Raw genomic sequence first — 19554 nt, forward strand, 5'->3', positions numbered from 1 at the left:
TTAATGGAGGGGCAAGCGAAGCACCAGATGCCTTCTTTTTCACCATGTTGGGTAGCAATATGCAATAACCTTAGGAAATCAACAAAAGGAAAAGAGGCACTGACTTGGGAGACCCCTTTTGAACAAAGGAAAATAAACAACAGGCTAGAAGTACCTACCAGGGGGATTTGTTCCTTAAACAATGAAAACCGCCAGATTGAGGCATCCCAGGGCACTAGTATTAAGCGATAAGATAGCACTTAGTAGAGCCTGACCCCTCTGCACTAGGTTAGCTTTGGAGATGTAAACCTGCAATCACCCTCATAGGACCCCTCCAGTATAAACAGTGCAAGGACAAACTGGGATACAAACAAATAAAACACAGGTGTAGGAAAGTGCCCCTTTTTGACATTGTCACCCCCACTTTTTGCCTGGTATCTGATATAACTCTTACAGAAGTGCACTGAGTCCCTGCTATCCAGATTCCCAGTGCCAAATCACTTTACCTAAAACTGTGCAATTGTACACCCAATTTGCAATACCTTTAGCACCCCTTGTTAGTCCATAATAAGTGGTACCCCTCGTACCTAGAGAAATGAGGCTAAAGAGGTCCGATGAGGGCTGCAGTATGTATTGTACGACCCTACGGTTCCCTCCTTTGAATAAACAACCCTAAGGGACCCCTCAGCACCCACATACAAACTACCATTGCAGATTGACTGCTATGGTGCTGAGGAAAGTGAATACACAACATGGCTCACCTCCTGTGTGTAATGCCTATGGACACTGCATGCTGTATAGGTAAGTCACCCCTACAGCAGGCTTTACAGCCCTACGGCAGGGTGCACTATACTGCGTGTGTGGACATATCTGCGTGAGCAGATATGCCCCTGCAATATCTAAATCGATTCTTGGATACTACAAATGAACAGGGAAGTCATTTTAAGAACATGTGGTGGAAACTGGTGTTCATGAGTTCCCCAGCTACATGATGATTTCACTGAAACTAGAGATGTGTGGTATCAAACATCTAATAAAACCACACTGATTCCATTGATGGATTAATGAATACATGCACCCTGAAACCCTGCGAACTACTAGTGTGCTGACAGACTGGTGTAGACCAGCCTGCCACCACAGACAGGTTTCTTACTCTTTGCAGGAGAGAGCCTGTACTCTGAGGGCAGAAACAAAGTCTGCTATGGCTGGAGGTGTACTCACCTCCTACAAGCAGGATGACTAAGTGTTTATCATATCAAGGCAGGAGGCTTCAAAGGCCTCTGCCGCATGTGATATGCAACACAAGGCTTGCCCAGGCAGGGGTAATGCCAGCCCCAGCCCGGGTCCATTTGGCACCAGGACAGGTGGGAAAATGACCTAGTTAGGAGGTGTCCCCCGCTCAGGTTATCACCACCCCTTAGGTGGGCTACCCAATGTGGGCACGACTTTTAGAATTCCACAATCTTAATTTTGGTGGAATTGGCTCTCTGGGTGAGGGTTATGTCCACTTCCCCCAGGAAGTGGTCATATAGAGGGTGTAGACTCCCTAAAGGTAAGTACCTGTCACTCTACTTAACGGTCCTATATTGAGTATTTAGGTGACTTCCCTGACACCAGGAACTCATCTTTGACAGATTAAGAAGAAGAGGACACAGAGAGCCGCAAGAGAAAGCAAGACCTGAAGACTGCTGTGGTCTTTTGGAACAAAACCCTGCCTGCCGCACTAAGTCTCCACAATCGCAACCCAGTGACTCGTCCTACAGCTAAACTTCTGCTAAGAACCACAGTGCACTGCCAGCACTTCGCAAATCGCCAGCAAACCTTTCTTGGTGTGGAAGAGCCAGTCCCCTGCAGTCCACCGACATCGAAACACAAAGTCCAGTCTACAGAGTTGCTGCTCCCTGGCCAGCCTGATGCAGCAGCTCCCCAGGAAGAGAACCCTGTTCACTTGAAGGTCAGATCTGCCCCCCCCCCCAACCAAGTAAGAGAAAACCAGGACTGACAAGAGCCGCAGAGGACCAATACTAGGGGTACCGGACCCTTTGCAGCAAGGCAAGACCATGAGAGTTCAGTTGGTACTCTGACTCCAAGACAAAGCAGCCAACGAGAGACGTCTGCACAGCAGAGACCCACTTCCAGAGTTGTACAGCTGTCCTGATTTTGCACCCTCAACCGGCGAAACTGGCAAACACAAGGCTCTAGGACGCACAGAGCCCAGTCGACCTTTATACGCTGCACTCGAGCGCCCCAGCCCGAGTACCAACGAACCGGCTGTGCCCCCTTGTTCCCAAGACCTTTGTGACTCCGAGCCCCACGTTGGGAGTTCCTGTGCTTGTCCCCAAGTTCCCCTCGGTAGCCTGTTTCTACGTGCCCCCCCGTCTTATTACTGATGTAGCTTCACAGTTACCAACCTGACCAGCACCTCTGCATCCAGACGCCCCAGGGCAGGTAACAAGCAACTCTTTGGACCTTGGCCCCGCATAACTTTAAAAACTGAAGGAGACCCCCAAAACTGCCCATAAATACCTGTATGCTATCTATGCCTTTTCACCCATAGGAAAGCAGTGTGCGTAAAGGCACATTTAAGTAAGTATACAATATTAAAAAAATGACTTACTTGATAAAAAAAGTTCTTGATATCAAAATTTATATAAAAATATTACGTTTTTTTCTAAATTGGTCTCGAATTTATTCTCGAGTGTGTATTTCATTTATTGCCTTAGCTTAGAGTACAACAAATGCTTAGCACGACCCTATGTTAAGCTTAACTGCTTGCCCACACTCCCACAAATGAGAGCAATTGGGTTATCATTTTTGCCTCTGTAAATCCATTTGGGTTTACCTGGACTCCCTACACAGTGTACCTTGTTTTGGTCCGCTATATAAAGAGCTAACTTCCTACAGCGGCCCATAAACTACTAAATCAAAAAAGGACTAGAACCAGAGTACACAATTCAGAAGTCCCCACACTCAGACCTCCTCAGTCCTTGAATCCTTAACTGTAACAACGAGAGGGCGAAAACCTCCCGCTGTGCTCCAAGCAAAAAGCGGCAGGGGCTGAGATTGAAATGCACCTGTGTAGGTTGTGGTTTCTGGCAGGGGCACCAGACAACAGTTCACACAAAGGACAGAGGGGGTGCCCCTGCTCTGCTTCTTCCTGGCGCTGACTGTCTCAGGACAGACCGGCTTTTGGCCCGGGTTTGGCCTGTGCAATGGGATTGCAACAAGCACTTTTTAGTGTGATCAGCCACGCCTCCTTCCTCACAGCTGTTAGCACAAGCAACTGCTGGCCCAAAGGGTGATGTGGGATGAGTCCCCTTGGTTCAGGGCAGTCTGCGGGGGCCAAAAACTCCCTTTCCAGAAAGTAAAGTGTCCCACAGGACGGGACTGTAACGAGAGCTTTATAGCACGATCAAGCAACGCCCCCTTCCTCGCAGCTGGTAGCACAAGCACATCCTGGTTCAAAGGGCAATAGGGGATGCAGTTCCCTTGGTTCAGGGCTGTCTGCGGGGGCCCAGATCCCCTTTCCAGAAAGTATGCCTGTGCGGAGTTCACAGAAGTGACTCCAAAACTCCGAAGTGCTACACGGAGTTCCGCAAGCGGCGGAGTGCGTAATGTCCCGACGTTTGTGTGATTTTGAGCGGCAGGTGTTTGTCCCACGCTGGAAAACCGGTGCGGACGGCTCCATGCGCAGCGCAAGAGGGTGCTGCTTCTTTCTCCCACTCGAGTAGATGTTCTACTAGAGCTGCAGCTTCCTCAACGTGAACAGAACGTTTTTCAACGTGAGCGGTAGCGTCCATCCGCAACTGCACGCTTTGAGAAATCTGGAGTAATATATACCGTGCCCGTGCTTTTTTCGGAACTCCACGCGGAGCAGAAAGTAAAGTGTCCTCAGTTCTGTAATTCATTCATGTCAGAAACTGGCGTTTTTCTGTGGTATAATAATATCCTGGCACCTTCATGCCCAGATGAGGAGCTAGTCAATAAAGGGGCAAGGCTGCAAACAATCCCCTGCTGTTAAACTCTTACTGATCGTTCCCCTAATCGTTACAACTAGATCCGGCAGAATTCATTTTTCCAGCACTGAGGAGAAATTGTACTTTCACCCTTTGGGTTACTCACAAATTCTACATAGGACCTGTGAGGAGTGCCTTCATGCAGACTGGTAAGCTTTGGGGGTGGATGTTGGAAATATTTGTTATTCCCTCCTGATAGAAATTATCTTTTGTCAATACCTAGCGGTTGATACCATGTTCTCACTTCCTAACCTTTCATATTAATGAAGGCAAAGTGGCAGATGGGGAACCTCCCAGATTCTTCAAATTAGGTAAAATACCATCAACAAAAACTGAACATTGGAATGATAGTGTGGTGAATGCTGGTGATAAAAATCATACCTGTAATACTGGTAGTTTTCCAGTACCTGAGGTAACAAACAGCTGCCTGGCATTAATAGGTTATCAGCCTAATGATAACAGAGGGTGAGTAGTATTTTGGAAACAGTGTGTGTATTTGTGTTCTTTTCAACTGTGCACTAAATTGTATATTTGTATGCTGTAGTGATATGTTGCTTATTATATAATAAGTATTGGACTTAATTTCCTGAAATCACATTTTACTACCAAGTACTAAATGCTCTTTTTTCCTTGGTATTGTTTGTGTGCATTATACAATTCACAATTTTTTGCGGTCTGAAATCATGAAAGGGTAGTTTAAGGTGTTTGCTGGGTGGCTGTTTTCTTCCAGAATTAATTTGTAAAATAACTTACTCGGTTGTTGAATATCAGGCCTGTGTTTACCACTGCATTTCATGTATAACTGTTCATTATTTTAAAATAATGTTTCCGTTAGCAGTGCCTATATTTTCAAAACTGTATACGTAAGTGAGTGAAGCAAAATATTAGTAAGTTTAGTTTGCCTTAGACACAACTTACGCGGATGTATGACGGTACGACGCGGGCTATTACCACGCGTACCGTTACAACACGTGTTTTACAAAGCAAGTCGTTACCACGACTTGCACTGTAGGGTGCGGACTTAGGAATAGTTTAATTTTCTATTCCAACACCAGTCCCCGTGGATAGTAGGGAAGGTGTTGGAATAGTTTAATTTACTATTCCAACACCAGTCCCCGTGGATAGTAGGGAAGGTTTTGGAATAGTAAATTAACTATTCCTTGTCCTTGAGCGCCCTCCAGCGCAAGTCGTGGTTACGACTTGCGTTGTAAGAGACGCGTCGTAATGGTAGCGCGGGGTAACATCCGCGTCGTAAAGGATGTTCCCCAACTTACGCTGCTGTTGCTGAGCACAGTGGATCATGTCCTCTACAGCTGATATGTGAGGTGTCCAGTAGTTTTGGTTTCTGGTACATATCTTTCAAAAACCTCTTGAAAATATTTTAATCTTATTAAAATATTTAAACTATGATTAAAAACATAAAATAATGTTAACATTTTGTTTTTTCTCTTTCCAAGAGCCAAAGATTAAGAGAGGAAAATTCATCTCTTAAGGAACAAGTTCATCAGATGCAGATATCACGACAGCCACTGTCCGAGAAGATCCCAGTGGCAGATCAGTTATTCAGGGAGTTGTCGCACTGCTTGTTCGACCTCAAAGCGCTGTGCAGTATTCTGAATCAGAGAGCCCAGGGCAAGGAGCCGAACCTTACTCTACTTCTAGGAATAGAACGTAAGTAATGTTAACATAAAAAGCCGTTTAGTGAAGAAAATCAGATATTGTGGCAAAAGGGTGCCATATAACTATTTTCCCTTTCATCTTATCATTTCTTTCTAAAAAAAAAAAATGTTTAATTATTGGGGAAATTATGATATTCTAAAACCAAATCCTCACAAATGCTCCTTTCAAATATTTTGACAATCACATCTGCGTACATTTTTTACTTCAGTAGCTAAGGACAGATAACACTTTGCTGTTGTTTGCTCTTAATTTGAAGGTTGCATCTCGCAACTGTGAATGTGTTTGCGCTATATGATGCTGACTGTTTTCTTTCACAATCTGTATCTAAGGCGACTGCACATTTTACAATATTGCCTTGATGGAGACCAGCTTTATATGATCCTCAGCAATAAGTGGAGCAGGGAAATGCTTGAGGCTACTTTTTGAAAGTCTCCACATCATTTGAAAGAAAGCATACTTGGAATTTTCAAATATGTAGATAAATTGAATAATATCTGACAAGGTTGCCTGGTATTCAAGGACTTGCTTTTAACATCCGGTGTGACCTGTAGGTCAGTACTAATGTGACCAACTCAGGCTTTCATCCTTCTTTAGCTGATAATTGTTTGCTGCGCGTAATACCTCCTGAGGCGAAAAGCCGGGAGACTCGCAAATTTTAAAATTGTATTTGCTGTTTTTATTACCTTACTTGTTGCAAAGGACGCTTATTTTTAATATCTACTTGGGTGAAGGACGCTCTTCTCACCGCGCTCCCCCCTTATCCTGCTCGTCTCCCTACAGCCGAGTTAGATGCTGTTTCGGTTAGAGCCAGCTTTGGTCGCCATCTTGGGGGTAGCCCGGGATCGCCGCTCCAGCAGTTCGGCCACTCCCACCCCCAGCCTGCATTTAAAAAGCCCGCCTTTGCATCACGCACAGATTATTTGCTGCGCGTAATACCTCCTGAGGCGAAAAGCCGGGAGACTCGCAAATTTTAAAATTGTATTTGCTGTTTTTATTAACTTACTTGTTGCAAAGGACGCTTATTTTTAATATCTACTTGGGTGAAGGACGCTCTTCTCACTGCGCTCCCTCCCTATCCTGCTCGCTCTCCCTACAGCCGAGTTAGGTGCTGCTTCGGTTAGAGCCAGCTTTGGTCGCCATCTTGGGGGTAGCCCGGGATCGCCGCTCCAGCAGTTCGGCCACTCCCACCCCCAGCCTGCATTTAAAAAGCCCGCCTTTGCATCGCGCACAGATTGTTTGCTGCGCGTAATACCTCCTGAGGCGAAAAGCCGGGAGACTCGCACATTTTAAAATTGTATTTGCTGTTTTTATTAACTTACTTGTTGCAAAGGACGCTTATTTTTAATATCTACTTGGGTGAAGGACGCTCTTCTCACCGCGCTCCCCCCCCTTATCCTGCTCGCTCTCCCTACAGCCGAGTTAGGTGCTGTTTCGGTTAGAGCCAGCTTTGGTCGCCATCTTGGGGGTAGCCCGGGATCGCCGCTCCAGCAGTTCGGCCACTCCCACCCCTAGCCTGCATATGAGTGAAGCACCCTCCCGACCGCGCAGCGGGCGCGCCAAAGGCAAGCCCGTCTGCGCCCGTCCGCGGCCGGACGGGGCCTGGGGCCAGAACCAATGTTCATTGCGAGAATGGTGGGGTAGGTAGACTTCAATACACTAGAGAACAACTACTCCTCCTTCGCCGAAGATCAAAGGGAGATGCTGGCATAATTTGTAGGCGGATACACTACCTTTACGCTGTGTGGATTGTACCTTCGACTCCCGGACCCTAATAGGCATGGGACAGGAAGTAGATAAAGTAAGGATGATGCTGCTTAACTGCCGCTCAATGAAGAAACACAAGCTAGAAATCCACAAGCTTTTAGTGGACTACAAGCTTGATGTACTCTGTTTAACGGAGACATGGCTGGACGAAGAGTCATCGCCAGAAACCCTTGAGGCTATTCCTTTAGGATACTGTCTACTTAGAGTTGACAGGGGGCGCCAGAGAGGAGGAGGGCTGGCGCTTTAAAAAGCCCGCCTTTGCATCGCGCACAGATTGTTTGCTGCGCGTAATACCTCCTGAGGCGAAAAGCCGGGAGACTCGCAAATTATGCCTCAACCCCCGGGGGGAGGATTTGAATGGGGGACAATGCACTTGAAAACTTCTATTCTCGAGAAAAGATCTTATCCATTCGAGGGCCGATCCTTCCACTCCCATTTCTGAGAGGCGAGACAGCAGCGTGGTGTGCAATACGGTGTCAAATGCCGCACTTAGATCTAATAATATTAATGCTGCTGTCTGCCCCTCATCCGCTATTTGTCTCAAAAGTTCCGTGGAGAAAAGGACAGCTAATTCAGTGGAATGACTAGCTCTAAACCCCGATTGAGTCATTCTCGAGAATAGAAGTTTTCAAGTGCATTGTCCCCCATTCAAATCCTCCCCCCGGGGGTTGAGGCATGGGGTTCCACAGGGCTCCAGCTTGAGCCCGACATTATTTAATCTCTATATGGAACCCCTAGCTCATATTGTGGAATCATTTGGAGTAGACATCGTCACATATGCCGATGATACTCAACTAATGATCACACTTACCCAGGGACAGGATGAAGCTGCAATCAATTTTTCCACCTGCCTCACGGCGGTAGCAAGCTGGATGAACGAGAACTGTCTGCGCCTAAATGGTGACAAGACTGAGCTGTTGGTAATCGGAAAAACCCCATTAATTTTGGTCGCCTGCGTGGTGGCCGTCTGAACTAGGTCCGACACCCTCTCCTTCGGAGACTGTGAAGAACTTAGGTGTCCTATTGGACTCTAGTCTATCCTTTAAACAACATGTTGGCAAGGTGACAGGAAGATGTTATGGTATCCTTAAAACAATACGCAAAGTGTTAGATCTCCTGCCTATCAGTGCCAGGAAAACTATAATTCACGCTTTAGTCACGCCCCATCTTGACTATGACAATTCCCTATTCATAGGCCTAAGTACGAAAGGGCTTCATCAGCTGCAGTGCGTTCAAAATGCTGCTGCACGCCAGGTGCTGAACCTACCTTGCAGAGCATCAGGGAAACAGGCCCTGTCAATGCTCCATTGGCTCCCCATCAAGGAACGCATTAGGTTCAAAGTGTTGTGCATTACACATCGCATTGCCCAAGGGAAAGACCCAGCGTATTTGCAAATGCTTTTGACCATTCATTGTCCCAGACGTAATTTGAGATCATTGGGAACTATGCTGTTCAGAGTACCTCGCATCCGTAAGGCTAGAATGGGAGGCTGCTCATTCAGGTACCTGGCGGGTAAATACTGGAATGAGCTTCCCATTGAACTCCGTATGGAACCATCAGAAGTGAGATTCCGCCTTAAACTTAAAACCTACCTTTTTCCACATACTTAATTATCTTCAGCTAGAATTTGCAATGTCTCTTAGCCTTGTGTTAGCAGCTACTTAGGGGGTTGACAGCAATCATAGCGCGGGGACACACTGTGATGAGTGTAACCAGGCGCTTTAGAAATGGTTTTATTAATATTATTATTATTATAAATTGAGTACCATTAAATTGTATTGTAGCAGGAAGTTTAATTCACAAGGCTATGAAATGGCCAGCGCTATATAAAACAAAATCTAAAATGTTCTGCCAACTAAACTTGAAAAATGCTTGAAAGTCAGTCACACCAACCCAAAGTGCCCTGTACTCCTACTCCTGGATTAGAGTCCAGGTGTTTTCACTGACCTCAATTTCAATGTTCCTACTGGTTTTTTTTGGTCACCAAAAAAACAGTAGGAACATTGAAATTGAGGTCAATGAAAACACCTGGATTCCCATCCAGGAGTAAGAGTACAGGGTACTCTGTTTATTATGCAGTATCTCAGAAGCAGTATCCTCTGACCCCGTCTTAGTTTAGAGAAACCTCTCTCTCCCCCCCCCCTACAAAGTGTCTTGAAACATTCTTTAGAAATTGTGTAAACAGTCCCACCAACCTACAACATAAGTAATGTGGCTACCCGTGAGAGATGCTAAGCAGGATACAACACAACTGAATTTGCTGGTATCTTTTAAAAGGTCTAACATCCTACGTCAGGTCACCGAGGGTCAGTAACCCACCAGTTATCTTCTACACATGCACCAGTTAAGAGTGTTTGACATGTGCTCCTACAAAACATACTGATCCCACATCCTTCCTGCCCACTTAATTGCTTATGAAAATATTCACATACCTTTGCTCTTTTCTTTATAGTGAAACAATCCGCCCTATTCTCCCTTGGGGGCAACCAAGTGCCATTTGCTGCTTCCTCCTACACACACATGTATACAGTAGTGGTTATATCTCCAACTACCTTATACACCACAGTAAAAATCCCTTCTAATACCTCCACACATATGGATGGTGGCTATTGGAGGCTTGCTTCTCCTGATGCCTTACTTGAACCTTATACCCAGGCACCAAGATTGGACCCAGAAAACTTTATAGCAATATTTAGTCACTGTCTCCATGTTCAGCTGAACAACTTTCTATGTAATCAGACACCGAAAGCGACGACCGTGCAGTACATAGACTATGCCTTTATAGGAACAAGATCCAGAGTGGCTGAGATTTATTAATGTATCCTCAACATTTATGTTGTTCTCAGTTGAGGAGATTGTCACCTCCCAAATCATCTTACTTGAAGTCCAGCAACTTGTGCCGTAAACACGTCTGCTAGTTATCCTCATACCGTCTCTGTTATCTTGTCAGATGACAGGATGGCCTATATGACCTATGTGTCCTCATGAACCCCATCCATACTGTTATGCCAGAGAATCTAAGAGGATTGAGGCTTTGGTGAAGTAAATAATTGTGTCAGGCAGTCTTGCTATAAATATGTCTAATACAGCTTGCCTTTTGGCAAGGTACACCCCTGCTTTATGGGAGATTGCAGCCATGACTAACCCAAGCTTGACAGAGTTTCATAGGCAGAAAAACCTTTATTTGATAACTGTGTCAAAGTAGGCTGTGCTGACTGGCTTGGTTGCAGTTAGCAGATCTATGTAGTTCAGTATAGTCTTTGACAGACTTGCCTAGATGAGAACCACTTTCTTGTTGAGGGAGGTTCGGATACAGTTGCTCGGGATGCCCTTTAAGTGGTCAGCCAGCACCATTTCAGCAAAAAAAAACGGATTCTTCAGAAACCTTCCAAGAGAGCTGGATGACTGCTGAAGCATGGCAGATAGCCTCACTCTTCAGACATTTCATCAACTAAATCGGAAATATAAGGACAACGGTCACCAGTTCACCAGCGGTAGGGGAGAGAAACATTGTTATCATCCTCTTCTTTATCAGTACCAGCAGCACCCAAAGTTCTGAGGCCTCGAACTTACCCACTCAAAGATTAGTGATTGGAGGACAGGTGTCGCACTTCTTCAAGAAGGTCAGGGAAAACATTTCACACCAGTAGATCCTCCAGATTCTGAAAAAATGTTTCTCTCTACATTTTCTGAGCAAGTTCATGTTAACCTCCTTGTTCTTGCCCCACATAAATATCTTCAGCAAAGTGATATCTTATCTACTAGTGAAAAGGCAATCAAACTAGTTCTCCCCCCCCATTAGTAATCAAATGGGGTATTACTCCAGATATTGCCGTATCCCAAGAAAGGGGGAAGTTTGCTCTTGATTTTAGACCTTGAGATAATGAAACACATTTCTCAGAAAAAGGCAGGTTTGAATTGCTGATGGTACCACAGTCTCTGCAGACTCTAAATAAGCAAGACTCTCTGGTTTCTTTAGCTCTCCAGGACGCATACTTTAATATCCTGATATCGACCCAGGACTGGAAACTCCGAGAATTCATTTTAATAAGAGATCAGTATTTTTTATTTGCTTGCCTGTCTTTTGGACTGGCCTGTGTTTCGACGGTACTCACAAAGATGATGTTGGTACTTGTAGCACAGCTGCACCGTCGCAGACACTTCGTCTCAACTTACCTGGTTGATTGACTTCTCCACCTCATTTGTTAAGGATTATTACTGCTACAACCATTCTTTTAAACTAGTTCGGCTTCACATGGAAAAGGAAGCAATTATGGCTCATCCTTCGCTAGCATATCCAGTTTATAGGGGTATTTGTGGAAACACTCTAGCCATGTGTTGAGTGAGATTGTTAAGTACAAACCAGATGATCTCAATGTTTACCAAGTCACTGCACCAAATGAAAAAGGCTGTCCTACACCTTCAAGTCTTGATGGTTTTCTATATTTTCTGGTTCTTCTTGTACTTTTGAAAATGACTGTTGACGTGACATGTTATGGATCAGAACTGTGTCATATAAAGTGCGTTGTACACCTCCATTGCTTGTCCAGTTTCTAATTTTGTAAACCAATCCAGACAATCTGTTGCTGGGTCACTCTTTAAGACCTCCTTGGCATTAAGTGACAGTGGTCACAGATGCATCTTTCCATGGATGGGGAGCAACTACAGATGATCCGATATTCAGCTCCCTGTAAGCCCCTATCTAGGTCTTGAAACTGAAGTAGGTCAAAGTAACCCATAGTCTTTCACCCTTATTTAAGGAGTGCTCATGTCCAAATACGAACAGGCAAAACATCTGCAATATTTCCCTGAACAAGCAGGTCAGAGTAGGCTCAAAACTCCAATGAGGTGAAGTGACTGTGCTGTGGGACTTTGTTCGAGACAGAAGAATTGATCTGTCACAGAAGGTGATCATCAATGCAGCTTTCTCAGCAAACTGTCAGTAAATCTTAAACAGAAATTATAGTAGAAAGTAATGGACCAGTAGTCCCACTCGTGGAGGACTCAAGAACGATCCGCTTGCCACCAGGGAGAAACGGAAATGCAGTTTGTTTTGCTGCGTTGAATTTGCCAGGAAGGGATGTCAAAGGAGCACCCCATCTCTACCAAAAGAGTTGTGCTCCCAGTTGGTGAAGATCTGTTTACCTAGCAGGTGTATTTCACCCATTCTTTGTGACTCTAAACTTTCTTGGGTTGCCCTTTAAAAAGTAGCCTTAGCACTGTATGAACTTCTTGTGGAGCTGATAGAGTTGTTGCTAACGCCCAGGCGTTCTTCCATCAGAAACATAGGTTATCATTTGCAGCATTATGTTAAAGTGTCTATTGATACACTTAAATCTGGGACTTTGTGCATCCCTCAATTTGCAGTGTCTGCATATGAAAAATAATTGAGTATTCGTATAGTGAAAGTCGATTTCTATTGCCATTTGTTCATCCGATGTAGGTTCATTGTTTAAACTGCTGGATGTTTCTAGATTCTTAAAATGTTTCCACATTACTTTTCAACCATTCCCTTTCAGGTCCCCTACTGGGATCTGAATCGGGTTCTCAGGTTCTTGATGGGTCTTTTATTCAAAATTACACCTACTGTTCACGGAAATCTCTGGTGTGAAATATCTCACGTTTGCTGGTAATTACATCTTCTAGAAAGGTAATCAATGTGCAGGCTCTTTGGGCCTCGCCCTGCTTTGCAATGTTTTTTAAGCTCTGCTTAGAGTCCATCTTTCCTTCTTTACAAAGGTTGCAGCAGAATTGCACATCGACAAACTTATTGTGTTGCCTTCCACCCTGCCTCTGCTTCACCCATCCAAGGATGAGGAGACAGCACAAATTGGACCCACAAGGTTCTCCGCCACTGCATTCACAGAGAGCAACATTCCCAATGGACAATAAGCTTTTTGCCTGTTTTGGGGCATGTAAACTTGGTAATAAAACAAACAATTTCTACAAGGATATCTCGAAATGTAAAGCATAATTTTACGGTACCAAACAAATCTCCTCCAGAAAAATTTCATGTCAACTCTGCAATTAGCATGTTAGCAACTTCCTAAAGATCAGCAAATCAGCTACTAGTCTTGTGTGCTTTCTTTCAATAATATTGTTTGGAAATGGACAAACGTGAACATGTTCAATTTGGTAGATCAGGGCTCAATCTTTTTCAATTGAAATTCCTTGATGAGCCTCCTACCCCTTCCTAGAAGCATACTTTGGGGGTGTTTCACAAAATTAATCTGCAGGCGCAATTTACTTCCCTTTAGTAATGCTTTTTATGTTGGCCTCCCATTAACTGGTGATGAATTCAGCACTGTGGGGACTGTACATGTGTGCACTTTGATCTCGGTCTGTTCATGTATTCACGCTCCTGCTGAGTTGCCCTCATATTGGTGGGATCTCTTGCACACTCCAAGAAGGCTGCTGCCCAGGCCCAGTTCTGCTCTTGCGTGACCCCTTCCATGTGGCGAGGTCCGAGGCACCTGAATTAGATTGTGTGCAGCAAAAGCTTAGCCCGTCATGTCTGGCACCAACAAGGCAGGCCATGGCCGACAGCAGTCTTAGCCATTACATCAACGCACTGGATCCAGACATGGCCCTGCTTGCACTCCAACATTACTGGTGTTTGTATGCTAGTACATCCCCTTAAGCTCAATCTGCCACAGGGCTGGGAAATAGAGCAGAAACTATGGTGCATACTCTTCAATGTAGCAATGCAGAGGCAGTGCCCATGTTTCACAAATGGTGGAAGGAGGAGTTCCCATTATTGTCGATGCGTGGCGCCCTCCTAAGAAAACTGATAGATCCATCAATGTTTTTAATTCAAAGTAAGCACTGTAGAATACTTACTGCCTTCCTTCCCCCCTCTCGAGATTAAGATAAGAGGTTCTTGTATATTTTTGAATCATTATCTGCAGCTCAAACATCTCCGGGGCACAAAATAAACAGACGCAATAGACGTCACCTGCTTTTATGACACCTTATATGTTACGGACTTCTCCAACATCCCAAATAATGTTGTTCAGTGCCACCTAATGCTGGTGATAGGGATTCAAGTAAAATTGTCCTAATCTAGTCTTGCACGTTGCGGGAAGGAACCAGAAAGGAATTTGCATCGTCCTGGAGAACGTTCTTTTACCAGTGGTAAGCAACTTGTCCTCCACTACACCTAAACGGGTGAAAGAAGCTTCCTATTACCAAGTGTCTGGTTTCTAATTAGCAGACTTGCTTGTATGTCCAATGTTAAAGTAGGTGCTGCAAATCTCTCTCAAGTATGCAGGAATGATACACTCTGCAGCCATTTCTGTAATCTTTACTCACCTAGACACCAGGGCATGTGGTAGTTCTTCAGTTAAGCCACTCGGGCAGTTCTAGCAATTCTCTGCTCCTACTAATTCTGAACATTGCCATTGATCCTTTAAGTTCAGTCAGAAGTCCTAAAACGTTTGACCTGATTCTACCTCAAAGATACATAGGTTGTCAAAGCCTTCCAAACCAGCTGGTAAAATTCATGTTTACTGCACCAAATTAAATATGGAATACAAAAAAACGTAAGAATTCACAGGTAATATGGTCCAGTATTGCCATCACGGCTTATCCCGGCTTGCAGATAACACTTACCACCAACTTGACCATACGTCTTATGGTTTGTCACCTGAACCCCTTGATGGCTTTATAGGACTATATTCCACAGTTACCAGTGTTCTATAACATATGTATGTATGTGTACACTCCTTAAACTTTACAGTTTATTCTATTCAGTGTTTTTTTAAGAATCTTACAAAATATGACTGTTATACTGGTTTAGCTTTTTTCATACACCGATGCATTTGTTTATTTTGTCATTTGTTTTGCTAACAGCCTCGAATGCCTCATCTGAAGAAAGTGATGAATGTCACAGCTCAGAATCTCTTCAAACGAAACTAAGCGATGTGCATCAGTTACGGCAGGACATCGATGAATTAAGAACTATAATATCAGACTGTTACGCTCAGGATATGGGGGACAACTGCATAACCCAGTGACCTACAGTTTGCCTCAGAGCAGTATTGACTTTTGATGTGAAATTGTTGCTGCTTCACTGTCCCTCCATGCATTTCCGTTACAGAGCTATATATATATATACTGGTGGTCACTGGCGAATGAATACGTTTGGAAAGCAAGATGAACACCAGGAGCCCTTCTCCACTTTCGTCCGATGAAAGCATGGTCATGGAAGTGCCAGAAAGCTGTGCTTTCCTTTCTCCAGACTACTAGGTGTTTGGACCAAGCTGTGAAATGTTTTAAAATGAGAGGAGATGGACTGTGTCTCCCATTTGGCTGCTTTAAATTGTTTGTGCAGTAGACAGTGGAGGGTTCATGAAGCAAAACATGCTAAAAGTGTTAAGTGGTGGTTTAACTGAAAGATCATTTGGAAATTTATTTTTTCTGTGTCTGTTCTGCTGCTCTGACATTTTGAACGTGATGCTTGTGTGGCTCTGCACAGGGCCACTGCTTTGTGGTACGGCTACTGGACATAGCGCTGTACTCGAAGAAGCAGAACATTGCCACTATTGTCTTTCTTCCTTCTGTGCAGCACAGTATAGTGCATGAAACATTGCCACTATTGTCTTTCTTCCTTCTGTGCCGCACAGTATAGTGCATGAACTCCATAGAGGTTACAAAATAAAGATACAATGTAAGAGCCAGCCAATTTTTGAGACCATGTTGGGAGCACCAAGCTGCTTATTGAGGATAAATCCTGCACCTGTAAATATCCTTAGATGATATTTTGAGTTACCCACTGACTGGTTCAGTAGTTGTTGTAGAAAAGGTAAATTTTTCATTGTAAAGTTGCTATGCCTAACAGAATCATGATGATTAGCAAATGTGTGCCAGAAGTGGCTTTGAGGCAGTAAAGATGTAGAGAGTGCATTCAACAGATTGTAAGGGAGAAGGGAAGTGCATATACTGACAATGCTATTTGTTCTAATATTGCATTTCCAAAAGATCAACTAACCTCGCAAGTGAGTGGTATTTGTTTTTAAAAATATATAGTTTTAAAATGGTTGTTTATTGTTTCCACGTGCGGCCCCTTTGTCTCCAGCAATGCACAATGGTACAGCATCAATGGACTTGTTGGTGGAATGTTGTTTAAAAACATTCCTCCAATTGTAGCCATTTGAAAGTTTGGTCCAGATGAACGACCATGTCTAAGGACGTAACGACTCGTATTAGTTTACTGAACTGACCGTTGCTAAGCTATGCCCGTGTTGTGTTATAGCACACTGAGGTTTTAAAGTATGTAATGCACTTGATTTGGAAGCATTGCGCTTCCCTACCCAAGGCCTGTAGCACCACAGTCTTGCCTGTGCAAGGGTGCTGAATTGGCCCATGTTACTTTGCAGACCTTACCTAAAATGATGTAGCACACAAAGCTATTATTCTTATTTATGGTTTTCAATATATAAGACGCATAGTGATATTGGCTGCTGACTAGGTCTGTTTTCGTTTACAAGATTTGAATGTGCTCCTGTATGGTGTGGTTAAGAAAGAGATGGGTGATTGATCATGTGATTCACATGGATATCCTATTTATTATCGATGAGTGGGTCAGCGAATGGTAGCCTTGATTATTTATTGCGTGAAGCCGGTTTGGTTGTGAAATTATTGTAGCTGTAGGAGACAATCTGCAAAGCTTGGGCAATCTTTAATTACCCATGGATGCTTAGAAAACTTGGGGAGTTTTTTTATGATTGGATTTATTGAAGTATCGATATTTATATGTTGTGTTAGGGCTACAATCCGTAGATTGTACAGAGTGTATACTTACAGTAATAAACTACTGTATTTTAGATTGTAGCCGTCCTGGAGCATAAATACGGTATCCTAACTAAGGGAAGATTATGAGTATTGCTATGTAATCTCTAAATTGAAGTTAGGCAAATCATGCAACACTTTTAATCCTCATACAATAGAAGTTGTGTATGTATTTAATGTTAGTCTTTGGCTTTGGTTGTGTAAATAGGGATATCAAAGTGTTTTGTAGGGTGTTGTCCTCTTCATGTATCAGAGGAGGTCTTCCTAAAAACAAAACACGAGTTGTCCCTTACACAGTTTAGCTCTAAGGACTCTGTGTGTCGTCATTAAGATTCCACCGTCCTAATAACTATATTTAATAGCTGTACAGAAACAAATATAGATATATTTTTTCTATTTTTAAAAAAAGAACAGTATTTTTTATGTATTTTTTTTTTATGACCTATGCAAGCCCAGTAACCCTTGGCAGAAAAAAGGGTCTGCCCGCGTAGAATGTCTTTGTGATGGCAAAACATTTCCATAAATAGTGTACATCGTGCTTGGAAAGTGAAGCTCATGGATGACTTACTATTTGCGAAGTGGAAATGCGTGCTTGGTAGCCATTGAGCTTGGCCTAATGCATTTTATGCAAAGCATCTTTCATTTCTGACTTACTGGCTTAGAATAATACATAGAAGAAAATGAAAGTGTTCCTTACAAGGAAACATTACACTGTAATATAGTGTAAAGATACTTAATGTCCATGTGGGTCCCTTAATAGATGAATGTTTAGGATAAAATCTATAAATTTCGAGTTGAAAATGGAAGGTGTTGTCTTAACACGCAAATTGCTGATAAGATGTTAGTGAAAATTTTCAGTACACCATCAGTCTGCTGGAACTGAGTAGGCTCATAACACCTTTCCAGCGAATTGGATAATGCATGCGTAAAATATCTTTGGCATGCCTCTGTCTTTTGCTGTATCAGGATAGGTTCGCTGGGATAACCACGCCTATTTGAGAGGGGATGCTTCTAGCGGAGGAAAATTTGTCCCTATTCAGTGAATATTGAGTCCAACCCAAAAGTTTACATATAATCAAGAACTCTCCAGTGATGCTAATTTGACTACTATTTGTCTCTGTGCCTTTCCTCAAACTTAGAGCTCTATCGCATTCACTTGCTTTTTTTGAACCTGCTGTCGTTTAGATTGCTCTTGTGAGAAGGCTGTATTTATAATGTAAATGCTAGATACCATGTAGGAATTTGTATGGTGTGGTTTTCACATCTGAGGTTCTGTTTAAATCCACTGTATAAAGGGGAAAACTGAGCTATGGATTATACTTCCTCCTATAGTGAGAAGGAGGGAAGGACAGCAAATGATAGTGAGCAAAAATTGAAATGCATATGCAGAGCTGGACTATATGTACATTATGTATGAATCCTTGAGGATGCCAGCATCAAGTATTGTGTAAATGTGGGTCTGAATTTCAAGCGCGCTAAATACCTCGTTTGTACATAGAGTTGTCATGAACGCAGAGAAAAGAAAATGCATCAAGTGTTAAAAACAGTAAGAGCCACTGGATGGCTCATGCCTTTAGGTTTCTTTTACCTGCCTCTTTTTAAAATATTTTGTAAGTAGGATTTGCAGCTAGAATTTTGAATGCCAAAGTTCTATTTATAAAGTAAATGTTAGTTGCTAGTATTTTTCCACTGACAATTTGTTTGCTCATGTTTTGAACATGTATTTACAGAGTAAAATAAATTTTGTTACAGAACCAAATGATTGATGGGTCTACCCTTATTTACTATGGGGAAGAGGCTTCTATTTGGTTTGGTTTATCTGCCACTACAAAAATGTGTAATTTCTGATGAGTGCAAATTGCTTTACATGTTTACAGCCATGCTGTGACAGAAACATCTTTGTAGTTTACAGAAACATTCATTAGTTCCAGGCGCATATGTTCAACCAGTTCAATCTAGCCGCAGATTCCTTAATTTAGAATATCCCCAGGCGTCAGACTGGATCCGGAAAACATTCCGCAGCAGCACCTCTTTGCGCCGGGGGGAACACCGCAGGGCTCCGCCCTGACGTCGTACATGGACGTGACGTCAGCTGAGCCATTTAAGCCCCTCCCGGCGAGCTGACGTCAGTTTTCTTCTTTTCCGCTTCCCAAAGCGGGTCCAGGAAAACCAGCGGTTCCTTGGCCTGTTTTTCGGGCCTTCTCGACGCCTTCGGCGTCACGGAACAGTGTACGATGCCTTCGGGCTTTAAGGCATGTGAGACCTGTACGCGACAAATGTCTGTCACGGATCCGCACGCAATATATATGTGGTGCCTGCGAGTGC

At 43.6% G+C, this 19554-nt stretch overlaps 1 protein-coding gene across 2 annotated transcripts in view; it reads left to right on the plus strand.

Moving 5' to 3' along the window:
• Nucleotides 1-18991, plus strand: part of CEP85L (centrosomal protein 85L) — a 519352-nt gene extending 500361 nt beyond the window's left edge. For both annotated transcript variants that reach the window (XM_078648480.1, XM_078648481.1), the window contains 2 exons: nt 5453-5666; nt 15292-18991. In XM_078648480.1, the coding sequence (XP_078504606.1) occupies nt 5453-5666; nt 15292-15455 (378 nt within the window). In that variant the 3' untranslated portion in view covers nt 15456-18991. The remainder of the gene's footprint in view (nt 1-5452; nt 5667-15291) is intronic.
• Nucleotides 18992-19554: the final 563 nt, after the last annotated feature.

Source organism: Lissotriton helveticus, chromosome 6 (genome assembly GCF_964261635.1).
Source record: "Lissotriton helveticus chromosome 6, aLisHel1.1, whole genome shotgun sequence".
Lineage (NCBI taxonomy): Eukaryota > Metazoa > Chordata > Amphibia > Caudata > Salamandridae > Lissotriton > Lissotriton helveticus.